Source organism: Humulus lupulus, chromosome 8, assembly GCF_963169125.1.
Source record: "Humulus lupulus chromosome 8, drHumLupu1.1, whole genome shotgun sequence".
NCBI lineage: Eukaryota > Viridiplantae > Streptophyta > Magnoliopsida > Rosales > Cannabaceae > Humulus > Humulus lupulus.
The window spans coordinates 72219942-72241478 of NC_084800.1; the positions used below are offsets into that span (position 1 = coordinate 72219942).

Genomic DNA, 21537 nt, shown 5'->3' on the forward strand with positions numbered 1-21537 from the left:
CATGTTTTTTTTTTTTTTTTATGATATTTGTTTATTTATTTAAAATTTATATGATAATTAAAAAATAATAAAAATAAATACATGTTGAATAATCATGTTTCTAAGGTGCATTGCACTTTATTTTTATATAGTATATTTATATAAATATGTATATGAATGACTCTTCACCGATTTTGTAAGCATTCCAATCCAAGTTCCCAAAAATAGCCAAAAACAGGGCTCTTTCAATATCAAAAGCAGTCTATGCCTCTCCAATTAACAATTGCTTTAAGATAACTTCACCCATTCCATCAGCATTCGGAAAAAAGTGTCCTGCACCTGCTAACTCATGGTAGTTAATCCATGGAAGTTTATCAGCAATATAGCGTTGAAGGGTAACTGGGACAAGCCTATCTTCATCCCCCTGCCATAGATGTACGGACCCTTCATTGTTAGGAAAAAGGTTCTTCAGATCCATTGGATCAAACTCCCAATTCCCAAATCCAATCATCATGGACCGATGAAGCGACTCAAATTCTCCTTGTTGCCTGGCATAATGCTGCATGGAAATTTTTTAAACATGGAATGAATATAACACCCACTTCAGCTCCAACATCCTAGTTAGTGACAATTAAGTTGCCATACTCATATGTCAGTTAGTAAAACACCACAACAAAACTGTTTAAACAGCAGCTCCAGCTTAACAAGTTCAATGCTGTGAAGTTTGGACATGTGGATATGCAGCAATGGTCAATTTACTAACTTACTATAAATAGATTTACTAACACTCGCTAACCACAAAACGAAACTTAAACTACCAACATGTGTTCAGTGTAGAGCTACTACTAATCTATTTAAAAAAAATCAGGTTTTTTTGGGGAAGTACCTTGTATTTTTCTTTCTCTGGATCAGTTGAGAGCTTATTCTTCATAATTTCTAGATCTTGAGCAGAAAAATTTTCAGGATTTCTAGCTATAACGCTGGATGCAGGGAACAATTTCTGAGTATTCCACCAATAGGTTAGCCATGGCGCATAATGAGCAACACGTAGTGCCCATTGATCCCCCACTGGTTGTTGGTAATAGGCTTTTCTAGACAAATTGGCAGGAAATGATGGCCACCAATAGTTAATTACTGGAGCCATTAATACTGCTCCTGCAAGCCTGTTAGCAACTAATTTCAAACAAATTCTAAAACCCGAGGAATTAAGATGATATAGAAAAAGATACATGGAAGCTACAAGAACTAATTAGTTGACTGAAACATTAGTCAATATCATCTTGCTAGTTATATGGATGAAAAACAACCCAAGAAAGATGAAGAAACTGACTGACCAAACACAAGCCAAGTAGGTCGATGCAGTTTTATTCCCTCTATCAATTCAATTGAATCCCAAAAACGCTCTCATTCAGCTACATATTCACCCAACCCGACCTGAAGATTATCAATACAATATTTCTTTTACAGGTTCATATAATACATGCCTTAATCAGATTAGCCACTCAGAACCTTGCATACAACTTCACCCAATATGTAGATTTATTTTCCTCTCCCTCTCAAAGCAACTCAGTTTTGCAAGGAAATTTCTCAAATGGAAAGTTCCTTATATTACTGTTAGAAACCTGTTATTATCAATTGCTAATTCATTATTCTGAAGCTCACCATCCAGAATATAAATGTTGAAAACCTCTACACCATCCAGCTTTTCACAACAGATCATTTTGGCTATTCCTTAGTCCTTACCTGCTAGGAATATATTTGAGACATCCCCAGATAGCCTGGCCGCCCATTGAATTACCAATTACATAGAATTTGGATCCAAGTCCCAGCTGATCACCAAGTTCTTCAATATCCAAAGCCAAACTCTTTACTGTCCGATTAGGATGTGGGTCACTTTCTCCATAGCCTGGTTTGTCAAATCCCACTACGTACACCCCTAGTTCTTGAATAAATTCCTGAGAAGATAAGTCCACCTTGAAAGTCAACCCTTACAACATTTGTAGATAATAGATAATGTACAGGGTAGTTTACCAATACTACAAAATCTTTCAATTCTTAGCACATTTGATCATACAATTTTGATGAGTCACTTATGATCACCATTGATTAGGAGTTCTACTTGTATTATCCTGTGGTGGTTGATGATTACTAACCAAATTATCGTTAAAAGAAACTAACTTCAAAATAAATAATCTTTCCCTTTGGACCTGGCTACCAAATACTTTTTTTTTTTTGCTTACCTTCATTTATATTGCTTAACTTATCAAACAGATGACAGAAAAGGATTCAAAATTAGAAAAAAAAAACTCAAAACTAGATGAACAGATAATGGATTTTATATTAAGAGTTCAAAATAGTGAAATATATTAACTGAATCTTTCTGAACAGGAGATTATACATTAAAAAATTCATCATATTAAAATGACTATGAGTATCATAATGAATCTCAATGTAAAGTACCGGGGAGATGGTTTTCGCAACCACTGCATCATGTCTGGAGGAAGTAAAGCCATGAACAAAGATAATCTTATGTTTGGCATCTTCTCTTGGCATGCCATATTCCTTGTAGGCCAAATGCCTTCCATCTCTTAGCTTGATTCTGGGTGCAGTGATGGGTGGTCCTCCAGGAGAGCCACAGATTTTAGACGGTGGAGGGCATATAGTGACATACGCCCTTGATAGTGATTGAATGGACAAAACTGGAACATTAATTCTCTTTAACATTCCTGCTTCCTGAAAGAAAATGAAGGAAAAGACGTGAGATATTAAATCACATATAGTTCAACACTAGACCAAACATGATATGTGTATTTAGTTTCCTATAGATTTTTTAAATAAAAAGAAAAAAAAAACTCCTAAAAGTTACAAGAGAGTGATAAAAAAAATCTAAAGAACTAAGACACATTGAAGTTCTGAAATCAAATCTTTTGCAAGGCTTCAACTTTCAAAACAGAAAGTAAAAGAGAAAATAGTATTCTGCTGAATTATAACAAAGACCATACTCAGAAAGTTAGCCAAGCCAACTAAACAAACAGACTCTCCTAACTACTAACTAACAACTGAATTGTCTAAGTTTCTCGAAGAGTCTTGGGCATTCTCAAAATTTTGGATAAACTTTATATGCAAAGTATCAGCAGCAACTGTAATACCATAATGGTTATTAAATTAAATAACCTTATAATTGATCTTTTCTACTGTTTTTCCAACAAGGAAATTCTTATCAATACCCAAACAATATTCAACAAAGGGATCGGCATCTTAAAAAGGGATAAATAACCATAACTTCAGTTAATGATTGTCCAATCATATGAGCCAATTTTAAAAGTAAAAAAATTGTGATGTTTCTTAATGATATTATAATGTGATATGAGAAAAATAACACCCATGTCGTGATCAAATAAGAAATACAAAAAACCATACATGATTATGGGCGACTGAAATCCTAAAGAGGCAGGGAGAACCACCAAAAAATTTGGAGGAATACATTTTGATCATGCCCTTTTCTGATGGTTCTACCCCAGTGGCCTCGAAGCAGCTGTTTTGATAACAGGAAAATCTCGTTAGTGGCCGGAACTCATAAGTAATGAGAAAGAAAAAAACAGATTACTAATCAAACCCTAAGAGAGATAAATTGCAGAATTGGATGCGTACCTCTCAGTCACTACTTCACTCTGAATCAATGGCAAGAAGACGACATGGAAGATTAGGGTTTAGCAGAGACAGTTGGATTGGACTGTAGAGAAAATCCAACTACCAACTACCACGGACGACAATCCAATTCTCATATTGGATAAAAAGAACATAAAAATAACGTCTCGTTTTGTTAGTGAATTTACTATAAAAAGGGTTTTTAAAAAAATATAAATCAAAAGTTAAATCAAAATAGTGAAATTTTATTGATTTTTTTTTACCGGTATTGTAATTATTATTTTGTTTTTTCTTACATTTTTATAATTTTTTTTCTTTTTATATTCTAAAAATTACGTATAAATAATATATATTTTAAATATTTAAATAAAAAAAATTAAAACAAAAAATATAAAAAACTTGTTAAAAAAATAGTTTTTTTTCTAAAAAAAATTATACATTATTTTTTTTAAAAAATTATGAAAACAAGATGAAATAAAATTATTAAAATTAATAAAAGAAAAGAAATTAAAGAAAGTAAAAAAAAATATTGAGAAAAAGTGTTAAAAATAATTTTAAAAATTAATTTTGTTTAATTAATGAAGTGCCAGTATATTCTTGAAGTACAAATATAATATCTCAAGATGTCATTAAAACTATTAATTTTTTCTCCAAATTTAAAAAAATATATATTTTTCTCTGAAAAGGAATCATTGTGATTTTCATATAATGAGAAATGAGAATGGGCGAGTGTGTTTGATAAGTTAAATTTTGTGTTTGCATTCTTGAAGGATACGACATTTCTAACAAGGCAATCATTAGAGTTTTATTTGGCTCGTGATATAATGTTAGAATATGGAAAGTAATTTAGAAGTAAAATGTGATGCATTGTAAAAACACATGCAATTATATCTCAAAACTAATTGACAATAAATAAAATAACTCGTGTTCTTCTGTATTGTTGAATGTCCTCACATATTTTCTATGCGGATCTCGTTTAGCTAAGTTTCTAAAATTAAAAAAAAAAAAATTTGAGGTGTTTGGGTAAAAAATAAAAAATTATATTTTAATTTAGAAATATTTTGGGAGAAACTGACCCTAGCTTTTCCCAAAAATACTTTAAACTTTGAAAAAAGAACTTTTCATTAAAAAAATATTTAAGTAATAGTTATCCAAATAGAAGAAATAAGCTACAACTTTTACTTATTTTATACTTTTTATATATAAAATCAAATGCTCTACTTTTCTTTTAAAAAAATAATATTGTACAACAAAACTGGCAGCCGTAGCAATGCAAGTGAACCATTTCAAAGACGTAGTGACCTGACTTTTGTTCTTTCCCACTTTCAACCATAAAAAGTTAAAAATAGTGCAAGCACATGGGCTTGCAAAAGAATGTGAATTGAAATAACTGAGTTCTGTAAACTGGATTTTCCATCATCAACTATGAAGGTTTTAATTTCTTTGAGGAGCTGTCCTTCCGGGCCCAGAAGTTCACAAGAAAAGTATCCAAAATAATCTGCATCGATAATTACTTGTGTCAGCTCAGTAATCTACAAACGAAAATCGGAATGAGAAGGATATGAGTTACCAACCTGGTTCAAATGTGCTGCAACACAAGGAAGAACCAGCAAACCAGACTCACCAAATGCACCTCCAAGCTTCTCTACAACAGCCACCATTACAGGCAAAGTTTTCTACAAAACGAATCTCGCTGATCATTACTCTTGCTAATTTTCTAAAACCAAACAGCTGTCTATATATAATTTATACATGTATATTTTTTTTATGTGGAATAAAGGATTTTAAAAAAGGAACCTTAAACGCTTAAGATAGCTAATTGGGATAAATGTATCACCTGGCTTGCAACAAGTACAAAAGCACTGGAATTTTCCTCCTTGGCAAAAATTGATTGATCACCACCAGAGAGAGCTGAGAGGCTCTTTATAACCAAAATATTAAATGCTAAGAAGATGAAATGCAGAACCCTGCAATACATGAAAATAAGTCACTTGACTGTAGATGGCCACTTATTTGAGACTATAACATTACTACTAAGCAACTCGGTGATTAAAATATCCAAATAGTATATGAAACATCCACTGATCTAGAACTATTAAAACCTCCGCTGAAGACAATGTCTATATATACTCTAATGTGTGAGCCTTGTGTACATGTAGTAACCTGAGATTGCTGACAATGAATAACATATAATAAAATTAGAGTTTGAACATAATAAGTAGTCTAAAAAGTTAAACATTTGGTTTCATAGCCAATCCAATTATTGCTTGATGTTAAGAAATTGTAGGGGAAATTTTGTAGTAGGACTTAATTTCTGTTGAAAAGAAAATAGAAAATAACATGAAAAGTACATAACATCAACATTAAGGCCAAAGTGAACAATTGATATGTGTCAACAGGAAAAAAGATAAAGCTCATAGGAGACTAATTAGCCCATTGAATGAAATGCGTGACAGATTTAACTAAGAGCCAAGATGTGTCATAATTTATGAAATAATCACATATGGTCCAAAGTCTATACCCAAATTCACATAATCAAAACAAGGTTTTCTGAGTAGGAAGAATTTCTTCATGTTCTTCACTTTCAACATGTTGCTTGAGAATGCGAGTCTCAGAAAAAAATTACAAAAGCAAACTAAAATGTCCAGCGGGTTTGTTCTTAAATTCTCTCATTTAAATGCAAATAAATCATTAGGACTATAGGATATAAATTGAAGTTTCTGTACAGAAGAAAAACATTGGATAACGGATAGACTGAAGAAGTACAACTTTACAAGAAGAGTAAGAGTGGTAAACTTACGCTCCTGCTCCAATAGCTACAAGAAAAACTTCTGGCTTAACCATCAATAGCAGTGACCTTGACCTGCTAACTTGCATCCATGGAACCTGAATAACCATTACAAATCTGAAACATAAGTACTTTTGGAAATATAAGCACCAAGCCCTCCTTTACTTAATAGATAAATACCTTAATTAGCTAGCACTTAGTTTCGAACTTTAACCGGAGAATATATGAATAAACCGTCCATCCAACACATACACAAAGGCACTGACTACATATACTCTGAGACCCATTTTATACTGGAAAATTGTTGAAATATCCAAGTAATCATAGTCAAATGATACAAGACATAAAATACATTTTGCACATAACCAACACAAAATAAGCAAATAAATAAGTGGGATTTGGATATGAAAGAAAAAAAATGATATATCCTAATACAAGTGTTGAACGCAGAAATTGTGGTTAGGACATATTTTAATTTTAATAAAAAACATAAACAGAAGGACAAGACAGGACATAGGTCTTACTAAACTTAGTAGTACGGCACTGATCTGAGAAAAAAGCTTACGATTTTGATCAACAAATTCGGCAAGACCTGCGATATGTTCAGCAAGGTTAGTAACAAAGACACAGCTCAGGCATTGAAAATGTGACTAGACTAATATGTAAGTAGTGAGTGTGAAAGATTTTGTTTTTTCAAATTTACCCAGAAAAAATTCTTTGGCAGTGCTTAACCTAGTAGGCTTTTAATGTCTGATATGGCCCAAAAGCATAATAATGCATAATCCTTTGATGTAGAACCAGTAACCCAACTAAATAGGGACAATTCCTAAGCATATTTCAACTCAGAAAAACATCCTTAAAATCATTGAGTATTGTGAGTGTACTGGCTTTATAGTACAGATGCAATGGTTTAGATATCCTTTAGGCAGCATGATTTTATTCTCGATCCATCAACAGGGTTCAAATGCTTCATTATATCCATCATAGTAACTAGAAAGGAAAATAACAAAAAAGCAATGACAAGCTCACCTCTGAAGGATTCCCGTACGACCTATTAAAAAAATGGAGTTTGTTACTACAAGCCGAAAAACACATAAAAAACTAAAACAGGACAAGTTTCACCGAAATATATGCCTAACATTCTAAACAAATAATTGAAAAGTAATATCATGTTAAAACTCTTATTTTATATATGAAAATATCATGTCAAGAACTACATTTTTTTCCAAGAGCTCACCATAGGGAGCATTAAATATTGTTAGCAACATAATACATAAACAGAAAAATACCAGAACTGATGCATGAATAATGAAAAAATAGATTACTATGAACCATGCATGTAGAAAGCAAAAACATGTTATAAAGATTTATGAGAAACAACAAACAGCAGTAAGACTAGAAAATCCGGGTTCTACAAAGAGTAATTTACCATTATTTGAAAATAGTATCATCTGATTCTAAAATAACATCTAATTAAAAGACTAAGTAGCCTTACTCAACCAACAAAAAATAAAAAGGGCGGGAAAAAAAAAGAATAATGCTTTTAAAATTATGCAGTCGCAGGGGGAAAACGATGAAGGCACCAGCTAGCTGACTGTTTGCAGATACTTAAACATAGATAACTACAGAAGGTATAACAGCATATAAAACACATCTTAAACTACATGTTGAAAGATTCCAGAAGTGAACGAGGAGAAAAATTATTTCGATTGGAAGCACTGAAATAAATAAATAAATAAAAATTTCACTTTAGAGATCTGCAACGAAATAAATCAATTACCTTTCCCAAGATCAAGGGGACCAATAATGTCAGCACAAGACTTTTCAGCAGTTGCTTTGTAGGAACAGACACGCCAACTCCAGAAGCTATAAATTTCGAGATAGAAAATGGGATCTGATAAGGTTAAATATTAGCATATGCTTGTATAGATCAACTGTAGTAAGCAAAGTTCTCAGACAAAGAAATGACACCCATATCCCTTAAATATGTTAACTGATTGTTTTTGCTCAGCCACGTATGAAATGAATGAAGCATAGACAAAATAACACCTCACAAGTTCTCCAAAACTATCTTAGTATGCAAATATAAAAATAAATATGAAAAAAGTGATTCGATAACTTACAATTAAAATTCCTAATAGATTAGAGATCACAGTCATAGCGAGAGCAAGGGCAGAATTCCCTCCAGCAAGCTGCAATTAGGGAATGGAAAAAATTTCTTATAATTCAAATAAACGCTGCAATGAAGGAAAAACTCAATATAAGTTATGATATTAGGGATTTTCATACTTGAGTAAGTGCTACACCACTCGATAAAGTAGTTGGCATGCAACAAAATAAAGCTAGCCCTGTAAAAAGCAAAAAGTGAAATAAATTAACAGCTGAAGGTTCAAAAGCTGATGAAAATTAAAGTTTGTGAACCTCAGTCTTCTCAATCAACCAATCTCTTAATAAAAGTAAGTTTGGTAAGTGAACCTGTAACAAATTCTTGAGGTTGAAGCTGAAGATGTAGTATTATCTTTGAAAAGTATGGGGTAAACAATAAAATAGAGATCTGCAATGTAAGTAAGAACTGTAAGATTAATAATGGACAAAGCAAAGCCTATAGGCTACACTCTTCAGCCAAACATAAATTGCATGGATTTTGAGATGCACACATGCAAGTGAGAGAAGGAAGAAAAAAAAAAGAGAGAGAAGCAAGAAAACCAAATGTGGTCCCAACTTGAGGAAAGATGGTAATCCAATTTTCCATGTCTATCTTTAAATCATTCTACTTGATGCAATGTTTTTAGACAAGGTGTGAAGACTATCATAATAAAACAATTGATTATATCACTAAGTTTGTATGCAGTTGCAGTCTTGTAGATAAAGATCAGAAAATTTGAATTTAGGAATAGAAGACAAAACGGCAAAGCATAAGTTAACCACGTATTGACACAATGAAAAATTAGCTATTAGCCACAGTGCACAATCATTTTCGAGATTAAAAAACATTCAATGCAAAACTTAACTGCTAATACTGTAACAGATTATAAGCAAAAGAATTATTTCATTGTTCTTACTATGTAATGATATACACAGACATCTTTTACATGATACTTCTGCACTAGACACTAATGCAATGACATGTTTATTCCACGTGTTTTGCTTAAATACCTAGTTACATACTCAAGTTTTAGTAGATACCACAACACATTCGTGTGTTTTACAAAGTATCATAAATTTATCCTTAAAGCTCTATTTTGGTCATAATTAATTTGAATAATTAGGGGTGTTTTAGTATTAATTTAAATAATTAATTAACGATGTTTTGGTATTAATTTAAATAATTATTGGGTTATTTTATTAAAACAGATTTATAAGGAATTCAATTTATACCGAATTGTAAAATACAGGAAGTGTATTGTTATCAACTAAAAACATAGGGATGTAACATGTATTTAAGAAAACAACAAGCGAATAAAGCCGTATAATCCGAAATATTTTAATATCTCTGGAACTTGGTAAACTATTTCTCATACTTTTCTATTAAATAAACATGAAATTTTCATTCTATTTTTATTTTTGTTGTTGCTATTATTAATAAAAATGAAAATATCCTCTAAATGGTACAAAATCTGCATAACCAAGAAAACCATTAAAATCGATATTTTCAGCACAAAGGAATCAAATGATTTCAAACATAAACCTTCGATGAAAGAAGTTCAAACCTCCTAGGTCCTAGCACTAAACAAACACATCCAAGCACAAACACGCTAGAAAAACACCAATCAAATAAGTCCTGTATAAAAAGAACAAGAAAAGAAAAAGAAAGAAAGAAAGTAAGGAAACAAAAGAAAATCATGAAAAAAATATCATACTAGCCCAAGAAGTCCCACAGGCCATGCTTCTCCAGCGGCACCAATGTCTGCACTACGCAATGTCAACCCTATGCAAATGCCCAATACAAAATTAAATTCAAACTCCATATTTGTATTTGTGTTGCTATTCATGCTCAACTATATTTACACAAACAAAAGCACGCATACTTATAAATTATAATGAAATTCGAAACTCAAGTAGGGTGAAATTCGAACCTGAGACAATAAATATCCCAAATGTGCTAAACTTTGAGAGAGAATATCTATTAGCAAGACAACCTATACTAGGACATCCGAGGCCTAATGCTACTCCACCCAAAAGAGCTGCATTCAATATCCATTCAAAAGAAGAAAGTTTTAATCAGGATGGTACTGACAAATGATAATGAAAAAGAAAAGCACTTAAACAATTCAAGAAGAAAATGTGGACTTCAATCTTATGAACCATTACCTAATGGAAGAAAATTTGTTGAAGCAAAACTCAATAATGGTCTTGCCCAGAGTAACCCATCAGCTGAATTTGATACTTGATCAGCTTTAGCTTTTTTCCCGTTACCTTCTTTCTGATTCAGAGTTCAATTGTCCATCCAACAAGATAAGAAACCCAAATATTCGATAAAACAGTTTTCTTTAAACCATATTCATGTCATGGGCGATTTTTTTTTTCTTTCCTGACTCAATGGTTTCCTATTATCTTCCTGTATATTCTATGGTACCAAACAGAGAGGCAATTAAGTAGCCAAAAAAAAATAATAATAAGAGAATTAGAGGCGATAGGACCTGATTGGAAGCATCGCAAGCTCTGATGGGTCTCGAAATGAAGCTTCTGCGGTGAGAAACGACGGAGCTGGTGAGTGAGATAGAGTGACTGGGAGGAGAACGTGTGATTCGGTAACGAAAGAAAAGCGATTTGGTGGTTAATGGCGTGAAAATGAGGGTTTGGATGGTTCCCGCCATTGATGAACTCCGAATATAGAAAAACGGTAACTGTGGTTAGCTCAGAATCACTGAAATTTGACTAAAATTTTCTCCAAAAAAAAAAAGCCTTAATGTCAGGTGGAAGTGGGCCTAATTCGTCGTTAGATACGAGGATCACACGTGTCACACAATATGAAAAACGACATGTCGTTTCTTTGTCGTTGAAATATTTACCTATGCATAAGAAAAATATAGTGGAGAGTAAAATATGAATGATTTGTTGTTTTTGTGATATTTGAAGGAAAAAAAAGGAAGAATATCTTATTTTTCACCGTGATTTTGTCTTATTAGACTGTGATTTAACAAATTATTTGTATATTTTGTAAATATGTTCAAATACACATCTAAATCTAATTTTAATGAACAAAAAATAAAACATAACAACACACTTACTAGATTTTGATAAAAATCAAATTCAGGGTAGATTTAAATCATTCTACAAATAATAAATAGTATTTTGCAAAAATAGTTACTGAAATTTTGACCCTCAAACTATGACCACTATATGATTGTACCTCAATAATTCACGATGTTAAAAATTCTCCCCGATCTATGCACGTTATTGAAATATGAGATTTATGTTAGATTTCTTCATAGGTGCCTAACAGATTAATGATGTGACATTTTGTCTGTTGATATGACATTGTCATATATAGAATAATTAGTAATTTTTTCTCTCAAACTTTGACGACTACCAAATTGTACCATCTTTATTAAAACTAGGGTTATTAGGGTTTTTTCTGTGTGTTTTTATGATTGCCTGTTTGGACTCTGTATTTTAAAAAATTAATTTTTTGACCCTATATTTTGTAAAATAGTTCAAATATAGACCTCTAAGCACAATTTTGATGAAGAAAAAATTGAATATAACAACATAATTTTTAAGCAGAATTATTTTATTTTTGTTCTGAATTGTTAGTTTAGTAAATTATTTGTGATTTTAGTAGAGAAAATTTTGAACAAAATCAAATTTAGGGTTCTATTTGAATCATTATACAAAACATAGGGTCCAAAAATTAATTTGTCAAAACATAGGATCTAAACAGGTAATGAAACAAAACACATGGTAAAAAAATATATAAACCCTTAAAACTAATTTAATTTTCTTTAAAAAACCTAATATTTTTTCTTAAAAATAATAATTATATCCTTAAAAATAAAAATAAAAAATTATTTTAAAAGATTAAGAAAATAAACAATACTAAAAGTTTCAAATACTCAAAATTAAAATTCTAATTAATAACAAATAACTTTTTGTTTACTTTTTTTTTCTTTTTAAAATATAAAATAAATATATCTTAAAATAAAAAAAATCATAAAACAAAGTTTATTTCCCTTCGTCTTCATCCTCTTTATTTAAAAGTTTTTTTATTTAAGTCATTCATCATTCATCATTTTCCTCTTTAATTAAAGGTTCTTTTATTTGTTTTAGTATTTATTTTAAGTTTTCATTCTAAAATAGATTTATTTTATATTGTAAAAGAAAAGAAAAAGTAAAAAATAATTATTAATAAATTTTGTAATTTTTTAAGGATTTAATTATTATTTTTAGAATTTTTTTTTAATAAAATAAGTATTATTTGGTATCGGTCAAAGTTCGGGAGAAAAAATTGCTAACTATTATACACATGACAGTGTCACATTAACATAAAAAATGATACATCATCAATATGTTAGCCACCTAAGACGAAATCTAACAAAAGTTTCATGTTTCAGTAACGTGCATAGTTTGGGAGAATTTTTAACATCGTGAATTATTCGAGGAGTACGATCATATAGTATTCATAATTCAGGTGGCAAAAATGATATTTATTCTTTTACAAAATATAGGGTCTAAAAAATAATTTATTAAAATACAGAATTAAAAAAGGAAACAAAACACATGTCCAAATAGTATAATCCATTTTTTTGTTGGTGAAATTATAATAATTGTAAAATAAGGGGCAAAATGAGTAATTATTGAAAATTAAATAATTAAGAATAATAACAATGAGATGGGGGGGAGGGAATAGGAAAAACCAAACCCAAAATGGCGAATGTAACTCGTCAGTTCCTCCTCCTCAACCCCCATCACTACCACCCTCAGGCCACCCTTAAAAGTTCCTTTCTATTATCCAAGCTTCCTCGCTCTGCCTCAGGCTCAGGCTCAGGCTCAGGCTCAGGCGCTCGTTATGCCCCTCGCTCTCGCAATTTCTCCACCACTCCACTCCTTTGTTCCCTCTCTCATCCACTCCCTCAGGTCTTATTCTCTCTCTGTATCTATAGACTATGCTATTATACTTGCATATATGTGATGCTTATATGAGTTTGGTTTGTTTCGAAATTCTGACTTTCAACTTAATAGAGTTCGGATGCTGGAGCGAATGCATCCATTGTTGGGGATTTACTGGACTATCTCAATGAGTCATGGACTCAGTTTCACGCCACGGGTAATCCTTCATTTCCCTTTTGTTTGGTTCCATTATTCCCTTGTGTTCTTAGCTCCACTGTTGGGGGTATCTTCATTGTGTTACTATAGCATTTTGTTACACTTTTAGGCCAATAAGTAGTTAGTTATACAGTAGTTACGAATTGTTGGATAACTCTTTGCCTCTTATTGCCACTTTGTCGATGCTAACGTTATTAATCTGAGTGCGCTTTTTTTTTTAACTAATCTCGATGCGCTTGATCCTAATCTAAAACTTGAGACCTGTTTTTGAGCATTTTATGGGCATTGTAAAGGGAAGGTGTTGGGACGATGATTTGCAAGTTTTCTGGCACCACTTTTATTTCAAATTCTCACTTATGGGGATACTTAAGATTAAATTTTAAATTATAAATTTTCTTTTGTTTTACTTTTGTTTCAATTTTTGCTGTGCTCTTCTCTTCAGCTGAAGCAAAACGACAACTAATTGCTGCTGGTTTTCATTTATTGAATGAAAATGATGAATGGGACCTCAAACCGGGCGGCCGCTATTTCTTTACACGAAATATGTCTTGTTTGGTTGCATTTGCTGTTGGAGAAAAGTGAGTAGACAATGTAGTTCTAGAAACTTTTAAGTCTAGTTATTTGAAGTGAAAATAGGACAAGATTCATTAGAAGTTTGTGATTCAAGATTGTGTTCAATTCAGTATAAATACTTGAAGTGTATTTCTAAGTCATTGTTTAGATTCATACTCATAGTGGGCCTCCTTGTTTCCTTACAAGTTTGTTGATTGGTTGTTGTGACGTTTTTCTTTTGAAATTTCAGTGTTCATCATATGGTTATTAACCGGTTTTGTATTCACATGTTACTTTAGATGAGTTTCTTTATAGTTGGTGTTACTTATGTTTTTATTTTATTCCCTTTCATTATTGTTTTTCAATATGCCTGGAAACTATCAATTAAAGGCTTCTCCTAGTTTTTCAGATACAAGGTTGGCAGTGGCTTTCACGTGATTGCTGCTCACACAGATAGCCCATGCCTAAAATTGAAACCCAAATCAGCATCATCCAAGGCTGGTTATTTAATGGTCAATGTGCAGACATACGGAGGTGGTTTATGGCATACTTGGTTTGATAGAGACTTAACAGTGGCAGGAAGAGTCATAGTGAGAAATGGCAATGATTCCTTTGTACAGAAACTTGTGAAAGTGCAGAAACCTTTACTGCGAATACCCACACTTGCCATTCATCTTGACCGGTTTGCCACTCCTGAATTTATTTCTTTCTCAGCTACTCATTTTTGTACTTCTTAGATTCTAATTTAATTGATAAATGCTATTTCAGATTCTATTTTATATAAATATATATATATATCGACTGTGATGAAATTTAGAGTTGACATCTTTCTGGATTCTAGGACTTCTCTGATTGAGAATTAGATTGAGAATGAAAATGGTATTTGTGGTGGTGCGTAAGGTGGACTTAGATTCTTGAACCTAGGAAATTGAGAATTAGAATTGTATTTGTTGGTGCATGTGGTGGACTGTATACCGAGCCAATGTGCTTGTATAGTCTATTTGAGAAAGCACGTCTTCTCCATCTGTCATTATAGCTCTATGACATTCTACAAGATGAATTAGATAATGTGAATTCTTCCTTCCTTAGTACTGCTCCTCTCATTCTGTTACAACTGGCCTTTCTCTTAATATGACAATGCAGCACAGTGAACAAGGATGGATTTAAACCAAATCCAGAGACTCATCTAATTCCGTTACTTGCATCAAAATTGGAGACATCTCTGGACTCAACAGATAAGAATTCTACATCTTCTAAAGATGCTCATCATTCATTACTTATGAAGGTACCTCTTATGATTTTATAGAGTTTACTGGGTTAAAAGACTTAGGTAAAATCTACAGGTTATTGTTGGAAGTGTTTATTTTTGTTATCTGGTTCAAAATCAAGATTCTGTTCTTTCAGCGTACCCTTTTTGATGCAAGGTAAAAATGCCGTGTGTGTGTGTTAAAATCATATCACTTCACAAAATTGGAGAAAAATCAATTATATGAGTAACAAAAAGTCAAAAGCATTTATTGGATGTGAAAAGAGAAAATCATTGCATTGTCTGAAAGAGTTGGATATTTTGTGTTGCAATCTCCTCACTCTTTTTCTATCAGTTTTGGAAAAGTCTATGGTGTCCACTAAAAGGACAGTGCTATTGAATTAATTAATAAATGCAAATGATTCTTCTGTGGACTTTGATTCTAATTTTACACTTGCAATGTTTCCGAAAAAATTCATCAGTATATCTTGTAGCTACTAGCATGTTCTTTTTTTCGTCATTAATTTTTGCTCTTTTAGATTACATGGTACTTGTTTGATTTTGGGTGGGTATCGATTTTTACGTTTATAATACAGATGACATAATCAACTTTCTTGCTCAGGTTTTGTCAGATGAGCTTAGTTGTGAAGTTGATGACATAATGGATATTGAGTTGAGTATTTGTGATACTCAACCAAGCTGCCTTGGTGGGGGAAACAATGAATTTATTTTTTCGGGAAGACTAGATAACCTTGCTTCAAGTTATTGTGCTTTAAGGGCTCTCATTGATTCTAGTAAATCTAGCAGTGATTTATCAAGTGAACACGCAATCCGGATGGTTGCTTTGTTTGATAATGAGGAGGTAATTGCTCCATGTCAAGTTTACAAGTTTTATCTTCATGCTCGTTAATTTTCATTGAGCAGTTGAGGCTAAGGAACAATTTAAACCTGAAATGCTTCATATATGGAATTTAATGTATGTCTGCCTTTTTAGAACTACACTATCTATTTTATGAAACCTCTAAGTTATGTGAATGAAACAAATGTAAGTAGAAATCCGTCTTCCAAAAGCATCAGTATTTGTTTATAAATTCATCTAGCTAGTAGGCAGCTTGTTTTTTCTTGAAAATGGCTGTCATTTTGTGGTCTCGTCCAATTTAAGTGATCTTGGATCCCAGTTTTACTAGGCTCTTTGCTTATCAGATAATTATGTAAGTGGACAGATGATATATTTGGCTCACAACTATTAATTCTAAGTCTAGGTGGGTTCAGATTCAGTTCAGGGGGCTGGTGCTCCAACCATGTTTCAGGCCATTAGACGCATAAGTAGTGGCCTAACAGATTCATATGCTGGTGAAGGTGCTTTTGAGCGCACAATTCGCCAATCATTTCTTGGTATGATATATATTTTCCTTGAAACAAAATATTTTTTTTCATTCGAACAGAAACAGAACATGTATGTATGGAATTGACTTAAAGCAATACTAGAGGAAGGCATTTCAACTCCAAGTGTTAATGGCCAAAACTAGAGGAAGCTTTTCACAATATGCATCTTGTTTACAGTTTTGCTGATGTAATTTCTACTCTTGAGTTTTATGTTGCTAATAAAGTTTCTAAACTCAATATTCTGGTGTTTTTTAATAGTTTCTGCAGATATGGCTCATGGAGTTCACCCAAATTTTATGGATAAGCATGAAGAAAACCACCGACCAATGATGCAAAAGGGACTTGTTATCAAGCACAATGCTAACCAGCGGTATGCTACTAGTGGAATCACATCATTTCTCTTCAAAGAAGTTGGGAAGATTCATAACCTTCCAATTCAGGTACATTAGGTAGTGTTCATTTGTTACCATAGTTTGATTAACATATTCAATCATTCTACACTTAATGAATCAATAAGTTTCCAATCACTGGAAACTAACTTAGTGTATCTGAATAACTAGTTTTGTCATTCGTACTTTTACTCAAGATTTTTGTGTAAACAAGTAAAATGATTATTCCCTCGTCCAACCAAAAGAAAGTTACATCCTTGCTCATGAAAATCATTATTTTTGTGAACTAATGTCATCAGTGATTCCAATGAAATGAATTGGAAATTTTTACTATTTTCATTAGCTCTAGAAATAGAACCCTTGCTCATTAATTTTTTAAGGTTATCTTATAATTGTTGGTCCTAGACTCGTCAACTCCTGCGGCTTAAGTCTCAACCCACCTAAAAAACTAATCAAATCAGGAGTCACAAGTTGGGTACTTTTACTCTGTCAAGTTTATTCATCTTGGACCTTTCAAGTGATCCATTTTCATAAGGATGTAAATTATAATCATACGGTACCCCTGACATTCTATAGTGTAGTCATTCTTGCTTCCAGATCTAGTTTGAAGCACTAGGGATGCAATATGGTGTATACAGTAAACAGTTGACACTTGTAATGCAGAATCTCTAGAATACCTTGTTCATTTTTGTTTACACATATCAGCTTTCACTTCAGACAATGAGTATTAATGTGAGCTGTGGTTTTACTTTTGAGTAGGAATTTGTGGTGAGAAATGATATGGGGTGTGGATCAACTATAGGTCCTATTCTTGCTTCTGGGGTTGGCATCCGTACTGTTGACTGTGGAATTGCGCAACTTTCCATGCACAGGTATCCATGACTTTCCTGCCCTAGTTTCAGTGAAGATTCTCAGCGAAACCTTAAAAGATGTAATCATTTGGTCTGTTGTTTAGTCTTCATTTAATTTAAATTTCTCATTTTTTTTTTAAAACAAACTCATTCATGGTTAAACAACTTTCTTAGCCTTCCTGTGAGACTATCAAATTTGTGGGTATAGCCTTTGTGAAGGGAAAAATGAAAGACCCTTGCACTTAGTTCATTTAACCGAGATAGAAGAAAAGAATAATATTGTATTCTCTTGGATCTGGGTACTAAGATCATTAATGTCTTATTTTTATTTCCATCTTTACCTGCAGTGTGAGAGAGATATGTGGAAAGGAAGATATTGATATTGCTTACCAGCATTTCAAGGCATTCTACAATACTTTCTCAAGTATTGACAGGAAGCTGAATGAAGACTTGTAAGTTTTCAAGACAATCTACAAAACATTCTAAAGTATTGACAGGAAGCTGAATGCAGACTTGTAAGTTGCTCTTCAGCCTTTGAGTATTATCACATTTTTGTCCATTTTCTTTTTCATCTTGACAGAGACAACAGAGGGGGTTTTGTAAGTTGCTGGTTTGGCCTTCTCTTGAGATGGGTTAAATCATTGCATTATTTCTGGTGTCCTATTCCAATACTTCATATTAGTTTGTCTTTTTTAGAGCTATTACCAAGTAATCCATTGATATAAGAGTATTACCTATAGATACTCTTCGCTATATATAAAACAGACATCTATTTAATGGAGGTCCACAATCCACTCATTTTGCTAAGAGCCCCTGAAGTATGGGCATGATGGAGAGAGCTTTTATTCATAATTTTTAATCAAATACTTTGATGGTTCAGCACATTATTTTTTACCTCCACAATCTCACTTTTCTTTTTCTTCTCTCTTTTGGGAACTCGACATATATGGCTGATTAGGTAACAAGAATTCTAGTTGAAGCAAAGATACAATCGATTCTTTGTTTGGAGATTGTTCTCACCCAAGGAATATGGTTTTCAACAATGTAAAATGGACTTTGATCAAGATTTGCTGAATTTGATCAAACCCGTGGAGGAAGTGGAGCTATCGTCACTTTCACTGTTAGGATTTTGACTGGAGGTTGCGCTGGACAGCTTGTGTTTCAGCTCGGTCAGTAAAGCTTGGTTCTCCTTATTGAGTCTTTGAGCTTTCTTCCTCAACAGTTCATTTTGCTGGATTATGTAACAATTCTGCAAATACAGCTCCGAGTTCACCTTATCCATTTGAGACTGCTCTGAACCTTGAATTATAAAACAAAATTATGTTATCAAATAAAAATCATTGTTGGTAGTAAACAATTTGCTTAACGTTGTAAAAATCATTGAATTAGATTTGCATCAACTCAATCTCGAGACTTTATGGGAACAAAGGTGAAAAGGATTATAAGCAAAGGTGTTGCAACTTGAGACTAGCTTTAGGTTGGGTGAATGAGTGTGCGAAGTTCATGTTCCCATATATGTCGTCTTAACAAAATAAATAAACAAAAATAATAGAGGTGTATCAAGCCTTGGGTTCCGATCTAGGATAGAACAAGGCATGGACAGAAAAAACCAAAATCTTAAGGAGAGGACTTTGATAATTGACTTTCCATAAATTGCTGTCATATGAAAAGAGTTGGAAGTTAAAAAAATAAACAAACAAACCTTATCTCCTGTATGGGGAACCAGGCAGAGGCAAATTCTTAAAAAGAGATATAGCTATTAGTTTGGCTTGAAGAAATTTATATAGGAAACATAAAAGAACTCCAAAACCATATGTTCCACTGGAATGAACAAAAAGCCTCCTTGTCTGCCTTTTTCCTGTGAAAGTTAGTTTACTTTAACCGTTAGGAAAAGATTGAAGGAGAAAAAGAGCATGTCAAGAAAAGAATAAAGTGAATTTTGTTTCAGAGGTGCACGTAGGAGTGACTAGTTTTTAGAGTCACAAAGAAAGAGAGGATATAAAACTAAAAAATGGTTGCTTGGGGAACAAGGAGAGAAGGAAAGGTTAATGAGATGTTTATCAAAATGGGGCACTGAAAGAAAGAAAATAGATGATAAAGAGGCACAACACTCGTGCTTGTGTGCTCGTTGGGCCTGTCAACAACACAAGGCAGTTTTAGGAGAAAGGGGAGTTCATGTGAACATCGGTCACAGCAATACAGTTTGGGTTTGCTGATACATTCATTTCGAACATTACATACACAGAACAAGTGTTTTTAAACCGTCCGATTGATTTCGTTAGATTTGTTACCATAAATGATTACTTTATGATCTTGCACATTCTTGCTTACTTTATCCAATCAACATATAATTTGGCTTAGCTTTTAAGGTGAAAACATTGGTACGGTCTATCCAATTATACTCGTGCAATGCAAGGCACGCTTTTCCCATTTGATTGTGAAACTCATGGGTTATCCAAGGCCATCGAGGCCTACAAGGGGTGAATGAAAATGGCAGTGTCCGTAACAGATTTTGCAACATAAACCATTGAACAAACGGGAAGAGGTCAACTTGTTAGAATTATTATATGGACTAATATAAACACAAACATAATTCTATAATTATAACCATTAATTAAAATACCTACTAATTATTAATAATCATACTGGAATGGTTGATAACTCTACAAAATAGAGTTATTTTACCACTTTTTATGTGCTAATTGTTGCTTAATTCTTGAGTTTTAAGTAATTTATTAAGTTTTTAAGTAATTTTGAATTTATTAGGCTTAATTTAATTTTATAGATTTTTGTGTGTTTTTATAATTATTTTGTTATAAAATATTGTAGCTAATTATTTAAATTATTGTTGTTTAGTTTAGGGTAAAAAAATGTTGTTTTATTGAAACTAAATGTTAAATATAAATTAAGTTATAATTAATATTTTCAAAAAAATTAAATTGATTTATTTTTTAATTGAAAATATTTTATTATGATTTAGTTTATGTTTATTTTGTAGGGAAGTTATTGCAATTTTTGACTTTGAAAAGTAAGGAAAAGAATGAAGAAAAGTGACATTTTTGAGAAAAAATAAATAAAAAGCTGGCATTTTCGGAAGACCATCACACCCAGCCCATTCGGCCCAATGCCAAGCACTCTTCCACCATTCTCCACGCCAGCTGTCAACGCTTGAAGACCTCAGCCATTCTCAACGGCAGATGCTTCCCCAGCTGCCTTCCCACAACAAAATTATACATATGCTGAATCACATAATACATATGCAAAGGACACATACATGCTGAATCACTCAAGCAGCCCCAAGACTCAGCTTCAAGCCCAAACCGCCCAACACAAAAGAGTCTCCTTTGGGCCCAATTTGCCAGCTTCGGCCTAGTTCCTCTTCAACCAGCAAGTCCCCATCACGCACAAGGCCCAAATGGCCAGTCAACCAAG

At 32.6% G+C, this 21537-nt stretch overlaps 3 protein-coding genes and 1 long non-coding RNA gene across 6 annotated transcripts; 1 reads left to right on the top strand and 3 right to left on the bottom strand.

Moving 5' to 3' along the window:
* Positions 1-89: 89 nt before the first annotated feature.
* Positions 90-3802, bottom strand: LOC133797769 (uncharacterized). Of its 2 annotated transcripts, none has more exons than XM_062235808.1 (6): positions 3631-3802; positions 3400-3514; positions 2440-2712; positions 1723-1934; positions 866-1070; positions 90-538 (listed from the first exon to the last, which is right to left on the bottom strand). In XM_062235808.1, exons 2-6 carry the CDS (start codon positions 3472-3474, stop codon positions 242-244), a joined length of 1062 nt encoding a protein of 353 aa, XP_062091792.1. In that variant the 5' UTR covers positions 3475-3514; positions 3631-3802; the 3' UTR covers positions 90-241. The 2 variants fall into 2 exon arrangements, with proteins under 2 accessions (XP_062091792.1, XP_062091791.1); XM_062235807.1 differs by having other exon boundaries at positions 866-1142; positions 3631-3801.
* Positions 3803-4785: 983 nt separating this feature from the next.
* Positions 4786-11290, bottom strand: LOC133797771 (probable sodium/metabolite cotransporter BASS4, chloroplastic). 2 transcript variants are annotated; one of them, XM_062235812.1, is made up of 14 exons: positions 11056-11290; positions 10727-10838; positions 10555-10599; positions 10276-10343; positions 8891-8969; positions 8705-8763; positions 8539-8607; positions 8196-8309; positions 7445-7466; positions 6940-7007; positions 6428-6513; positions 5465-5594; positions 5202-5303; positions 4786-5125 (listed from the first exon to the last, which is right to left on the bottom strand). In XM_062235812.1, exons 1-14 carry the CDS (start codon positions 11230-11232, stop codon positions 5051-5053), a joined length of 1206 nt encoding a protein of 401 aa, XP_062091796.1. In that variant the 5' UTR covers positions 11233-11290; the 3' UTR covers positions 4786-5050. The 2 variants fall into 2 exon arrangements, with proteins under 2 accessions (XP_062091796.1, XP_062091794.1); XM_062235810.1 differs by having other exon boundaries at positions 10492-10599.
* Positions 11291-13265: 1975 nt separating this feature from the next.
* LOC133797772 (probable aspartyl aminopeptidase) lies at positions 13266-19462 on the top strand. Its single transcript, XM_062235813.1, has 11 exons — positions 13266-13492; positions 13598-13682; positions 14124-14259; positions 14643-14915; positions 15377-15518; positions 16102-16341; positions 16742-16874; positions 17124-17305; positions 18014-18126; positions 18453-18620; positions 19064-19462. The coding sequence occupies exons 1-10, from the start codon at positions 13283-13285 to the stop codon at positions 18559-18561; spliced, it is 1623 nt and encodes a 540-aa protein (XP_062091797.1). The 5' UTR covers positions 13266-13282; the 3' UTR covers positions 18562-18620; positions 19064-19462.
* LOC133797773 (uncharacterized) lies at positions 18904-20186 on the bottom strand. The gene is made up of 2 exons (XR_009875690.1): positions 19808-20186; positions 18904-19404 (listed from the first exon to the last, which is right to left on the bottom strand). It is a non-coding gene; the product is annotated as an uncharacterized LOC133797773 (long non-coding RNA).
* Between the last annotated feature and the right edge of the window lie 1351 nt (positions 20187-21537).